The sequence below is a fragment of the Myripristis murdjan genome, chromosome 8 (assembly GCF_902150065.1).
Source record: "Myripristis murdjan chromosome 8, fMyrMur1.1, whole genome shotgun sequence".
Classification (NCBI taxonomy): Eukaryota; Metazoa; Chordata; class Actinopteri; order Holocentriformes; family Holocentridae; genus Myripristis; species Myripristis murdjan.
Genome location: NC_043987.1, coordinates 28,086,789 through 28,092,589, shown reverse-complemented (window position 1 = coordinate 28,092,589; position 5,801 = coordinate 28,086,789). Strand labels below are relative to the sequence as shown.

At 42.6% G+C, this 5,801-nt stretch overlaps 3 protein-coding genes across 3 annotated transcripts; all 3 read right to left on the bottom strand.

Moving 5' to 3' along the window:
* Positions 1 to 1,019: 1,019 nt before the first annotated feature.
* On the bottom strand, positions 1,020 to 1,561 carry LOC115363286 (histone H2B 1/2-like). The gene has a single exon (XM_030057396.1). The coding sequence runs from the start codon at positions 1,544 to 1,546 to the stop codon at positions 1,172 to 1,174; it is 375 nt and encodes a 124-aa protein (XP_029913256.1). The 5' UTR covers positions 1,547 to 1,561; the 3' UTR covers positions 1,020 to 1,171.
* Positions 1,562 to 2,290: 729 nt separating this feature from the next.
* On the bottom strand, positions 2,291 to 2,712 carry LOC115363672 (histone H4-like). The gene has a single exon (XM_030057948.1). It carries the CDS (start codon positions 2,710 to 2,712, stop codon positions 2,434 to 2,436), a length of 279 nt encoding a protein of 92 aa, XP_029913808.1. The 3' UTR covers positions 2,291 to 2,433.
* Positions 2,713 to 3,174: 462 nt separating this feature from the next.
* On the bottom strand, positions 3,175 to 3,834 carry LOC115363280 (histone H1-like). The gene has a single exon (XM_030057389.1). It carries the CDS (start codon positions 3,793 to 3,795, stop codon positions 3,190 to 3,192), a length of 606 nt encoding a protein of 201 aa, XP_029913249.1. The 5' UTR covers positions 3,796 to 3,834; the 3' UTR covers positions 3,175 to 3,189.
* Between the last annotated feature and the right edge of the window lie 1,967 nt (positions 3,835 to 5,801).

Sequence of the window (5,801 nt, the reverse complement as noted above, 5' to 3'; positions counted from 1 at the left end):
AATAATAATAATAATAATAATAATAATAATAGTACTAATGGCGATACTAGTTTATATATGATAGTGATAAGTATGTTTCAGCAACAAAACCAAGAAGAAAGGTAGATGAACAAGTAGATAAACACATAGTAATAGTAACAATGATGATAAGACGAAACAAAAAAAAAAATAGTCTTCCAATTGATTAGGTTAATTTATATATATCGTTTATATATATATATATATATATATATATATATATATATATATATATATATATATATATATATATATATATATATGTATATAAATTACAACCACAATAACAACCCAAAGTCTCTTTTCAGCCGTCTACTGAAGAGTTGACCCCTTAAGTTGTGCAACACGAGTTATTGCATGATGTCCCAATGGATTGAGATGTGAACTATTAAGTTAAAAATGCAATAATGTGACACATTCAGCAACTTGGTAGTGGGCTCGTAATTCTTCGTCCTTTGAAATGAATGAAATTACTCACAACTATAGCCACATAACGTAACATTACAGAAACATCTATAATATAATAAAAGCAACGTGTGTGTGTGTGTGTGTGTGTGTGTGTGTGTGTGTGTATAAATACATTATTAGGCATAGTGACATCTGTGGTGTTACGGGTCACATATGACCCTGCAGAGAAGACTGGCACAATCCCCCCAATAATAAGAAAATGTAAGTTACTTTTTTACATATCTAAAGTTGCAACGGGTAAAAAAAAAAATAAAAAAAAAAATACTCTTACCCAATAGAAGGGTTAAAATAGTTTTTATAACTCTAGTTGTTTTATACATGACACCCTTGGTTTAACCATCAGAATTTATCAATGATCAATTTATCAATTTATCATTTGTCAAGATTGTTAAGTTTTGTTGTCAAGGTTTTATTTTTGATTGTGAGACATAAGGAGAGTAGCAATGAATCACTTTTAAGAGGCAGGTGAGTGTCTATATAATTGCCTGTCATGAAACACCAGTGCATGACACCAAACACAGAATCACTTCCTTATCTACTGCTCAATCAACATTAATATATTATAATCAGCCATATATACACACCACTGTATAATCACCTAAAGTGATTTAAAAATAACGACTCTGCCCTTTGATTGGAGGTGGGTGGCTCTTAGAAGAGCCTTTGATATTGGAGAAGCTAGTGTTTACTTGGAGCTAGTGTACTTGGTGACGGCCTTGGTGCCCTCGGACACGGCGTGTTTGGCCAGCTCCCCGGGCAGCAGCAGGCGGACGGCAGTCTGGATCTCCCTGGAGGTGATGGTGGAGCGCTTGTTGTAGTGAGCCAAGCGGGACGCCTCACCGGCGATGCGCTCGAAGATGTCGTTGACAAACGAGTTCATGATGCCCATGGCCTTGGACGAGATGCCGGTGTCGGGGTGCACCTGCTTGAGCACCTTGTACACGTAGATGGCGTAGCTCTCCTTCCTGGTCTTTCTGCGCTTCTTGCCGCCCTTGCCGGCGGTCTTGCTCACGGCTTTCTTGGAGCCCTTCTTGGGCGCGGATTTTGCGGGTTCAGGCATGTTGATGTCCGGCTGCTTCACAGCTCATGTGGTCCTAGCGCACCGCCGCCGCTGCATATTGATCCGATGACGTTACGCGGACTGCGCCGCTCCGTCTGTATGATTGGCTGAGCACAGTCACCACAGACTGCCGCTCCCATTATTCATTCAAGATCATTTCTCAGATCAGCAAAATAAGAACGCGTCAAAACAAAGCCACCCAATTTTTTTTTTTTTTTTTTTTTTTTTTTTTACCATTTCCCGCATTTTTGTTTTCCACATGTATTACTGTGTTTCAAACATGAAGCGGATTCAATCTTGTAACAGTAAAGATACACAATGTATTACACCTGAATGAAAATCAGAACAAATGCAGAAACAGAAATGAATTTGAAATACATGATGTCATGTGTTATTTGTTGTTTCCCTGTTGATGAGCAGCTCTTGGATTTGTAGTGGAATGAACAAACGTCTGGCTGGTTTGTCTGATGTAGAGGTGTAAACGTAAAAAGGAAAGCAGGACAAAGAATTACGAGCTCAGTGCCAAGTTGGTAAATGTGTCACATAATACAACGCCATTGCATTTTTTGTTAGTGATTACCTTTTAATAAAGCCGTTGGAACGTCGCATGCAATAACTTCCCAGAAAAAGATTATTCTCATGCATTCGCATGCATTATATCACGTTGGGGTAAAGATAAGTTACCTTTTGTAGCATTACTTTTGAGTAATGACACAATGTGGATCTGAATTAAAAATCCGAGAAAGTGTAAAATTTGATAACCTGTAACATCTGTCTACCGTCTTAATGAATTAACGAGGGCCTTTTTCACAAGACAAGTCAGCTCTTGAGTGCATTGTGGGCGGCTCTGAAAAGAGCCTTTGGGTTGTTATTGTAATTGTTGGGATTCAGCCTCCGAAGCCGTACAGAGTGCGGCCCTGCCTCTTGAGAGCGTAGACCACATCCATGGCGGTGACCGTCTTCCTCTTGGCGTGCTCGGTGTAGGTGACGGCGTCGCGGATGACATTCTCCAGGAAAACCTTGAGCACCCCGCGAGTCTCCGCGTAGATGAGGCCAGAGATGCGCTTTACTCCACCGCGGCGAGCCAGACGACGGATGGCGGGCTTGGTGATGCCCTGGATGTTGTCGCGGAGAACTTTACGGTGGCGCTTGGCGCTTGACGCCATTCTTGTTCTCCTTTATTCCCTCATACCTGAGCGAAGAAACGATTTTCATGATGCACAAATAAGAAAAAATAAATAATAATAATAATAATAATAATAATAATAAAATATTTAGTGTGTTAATGTAAAAGCTATGGATTTGTTTTAATTGAACGTCTATTCATGTAAATAACATTAGTGATGTACTTCAGATTTGATAATTGAATTGAGACGGGACACTGAAGGAGCCTGGCTGAGTTCCTGATCACTTTGGGTCGGTTTCTCCACACACACACACACACACACACACACACACACACACACACGTTTCAGTGATGCGAGTTGTCTATGACATGTCTAGTTATTTAAGTTTCATAATAACTTTGCAGTTACTTAAGTAATGAATATGGTAAACAGGTTTCTTTCCTTTAAGAAGTGTGTGTGGCTCTTAGAAGAGCCTTTTGTGTTATGTATGTAGTTTGAAGTGTGAAGTTTGAAGATTTATTTCTTCTTGGGAGCCGCCGCCTTCTTGGCTTTGGGCTTGGCGGCCTTCTTGGCTGCAGGTTTCTTGGCTGCGGGCTTCTTGGTGAGCTTCTTGGGGCTCTTGGCTGCTTTCTTGGGGCTCTTGCCTGGTTTCTTGGCCGCTTTGGGTTTGCTGGCCTTCTTAGGAGATTTCTTGGCGGCCTTGGGTTTCTTGAGCGGCGTCTTCTTGGGCTTCTTGGCCGCTTTGGGTTTCTTGGCGGCGGGCTTCTTGGGCTTGGCGGCGGGTTTCTTGGCCGCCTTCTTGGGCTTGTCGGCCTTGACCTTCTTGTTAAGTTTAAAGGATCCGGAGGCTCCGGTGCCCTTGGTCTGGAGCAGAGTGCCTTTGGTCACCAGGCTCTTGACGGCTAGGCGGACGCGGGCCTTGTTCTTGTCGACGTCGTAGCCTCCGGCGGCCAGAGCCTTCTTGAGGGCGGCCAGAGACACACCACCCCGCTCCTTGGAGGCGGACACGGCTTTAACGATGAGCTCCCCGACGCTGGGGCCGCTCTTCTTCGGCCTGGCGCTCTTCTTCTTGGGAGCTTTAGCCGGGGCGGCGGCGGCCGGAGCTGGAGCCACTTCTGCCATTCTGTCTTCTCTCTCGTCTGGTCGGTGCACAGCAAACTGAGTCGGACTGGACTGATGCTGCGGTCGGAGCAGAGGGCGGAGATTATACAAACCATGAGGACCGTGTAGACTCACCCGGTCCGCCGCTCTCCCCTGCTGTCGGGATGTCGAGTCACTTTGTGTTTTCTGCTCACAGAAAAATGTCTCAAATACACATCTGGAACAAATCCTGAGAGCAGAGAGCGACCGGAGCCGACAGCAGACTCGTGTCTCTTCGTGTTCAAGTCCCGCAGAGCGCTCAAGCTTTCTGCCTTTTGTCCAGAGAGGCTCCAAACCTCATATCTTCACCGCGGAGGAAAGCTCAGTTCTGCGATATTTCTCTCCAAAATATTTAAAAGCTCATCAAATTGCCAAAAACAGCGGGTTTCCAGACGGCCGACATGTATGTTCAGAGAATAAAAGTGAAAACAGAAATCTGCTGGGGGTCGTTTTGAATGAAACTCAATCTGTTTTGGTGTCAGCAAACACACTCATGAAGGCGATGCGCTACGGAGTGTGTTCACAGACTTCAGACAATAGATACTCATTGTGACACACACACACACACACATACACAGATATTATTTATTTCACTGACGAGTTAAAATAAGAAGTTAAGCCACAATTTAACAATCTGCAGCCATCAATATGATATTGTGTCTCCATTACAGGAGCGTCAAGTTTTTACTGAACCAGCTGACAGCAGTTCTGGCCGTTTTTGTTTGTTTGTTTTTAACCTAAAGCTTCATTTGTTTCTGAATAAAAAAATAATATCTATTGTCCAAATTGCAAATTTGCACACTGATAATTTGAAACCAGCATGAACCTTAACAGACTGACCTATATGTATTCATCTATATTTGTAGTAGTGGGAGAAGTAGCAGTCCATTTCTAAATAGAAAACAATAAGTAGGAACAGGTGGCAGACTGGCCAGCCGGCGATGCCTGAGAAAAATGTAAACTGAAGAAAAAATCTGATCAAACAGTAAACAAAAAAAACATTTATCAGCAAAAACTGAACTTGAAATTGAACTAAAATATAAATTTAAAATAAATGATTCTGACAAAGATGGATGGATGAAACTGAAATAATGAGATCAACTAGAGGTTTACAAAGTGGGGTCTGGGGGCCTCCAAGGGGCAGTGATGTTCTTCCATGGGGTCCTCAGCAAAATGACAATGTTTAAATTTCACTTTCATTTAATTCACTAGAGACTGTACACAGCTTTCAGCATCACATGGACACAGATAAGTCATGTAATACTGTCTGTTTATGGAGGTAGAGCTCAGTGGTAGAGCATTTGACTGCAGATCGAAAGATCCCCAATTCAAATCCGGGTGCCCCCTCACTTCTGTCACCAGGCACTGACTTAGCAGAGGATGTTAACACTCACAGTGTCTGTGATGAAAGGTGTGCTTTGAATTGATCTCGGAGTTAAAGCAAAGCTTAGATTTTGTGCAACTTGAGGGTAAAAAGTGAGCAGAACCGTTGAGATGGTGCTCTCAATTATTAAATGTTTATTTATTTTGTATTTATGATGGCCAGACTTAATGTTATGTTATTTGTATTGACTGATTGTTTGAGTTGATGGACACTGATTGATTGACTGACACTGATGACTAGCCACCTGTGTATTGTGGGTGTGTTTAATAAAAGCCTTGTACCCACAGCTGAATTTAGGTGTTGTGTGTGTGAGAGCTGTGAAGCAGCAGAGCGTCTCCTGAGTGTTCGTTTTATTTCAAGTTTCCTCCGTGTAAGTTTGGTGCTCTCTGTTTAAATGCCTGGGTTCACAATGCAGTGCCACTGTATAGCCTTACTCTGCCAACAAGAACTGATTTTGTTTTTTCTGTTAAATTCTGGAAAAGTCTATAAAACACAACACATGACAAATAAGTTGTGTCCAACATGGACCTTTCTCACCTATACCAGCCAGCCCATCCCACTGTGTGATGTGCTGCTATGCCTCTTCATGTTTCTGAGGTGACAA

Bases quoted from the DNA above. Each gene is read 5' to 3' on its own strand.
- LOC115363280 (XM_030057389.1), bottom strand. From the start codon at position 3,795: ATGGCAGAAGTGGCTCCAGCTCCGGCCGCCGCCGCCCCGGCTAAAGCT.
- LOC115363286 (XM_030057396.1), bottom strand. From the start codon at position 1,546: ATGCCTGAACCCGCAAAATCCGCGCCCAAGAAGGGCTCCAAGAAAGCC.
- LOC115363672 (XM_030057948.1), bottom strand. From the start codon at position 2,712: ATGGCGTCAAGCGCCAAGCGCCACCGTAAAGTTCTCCGCGACAACATC.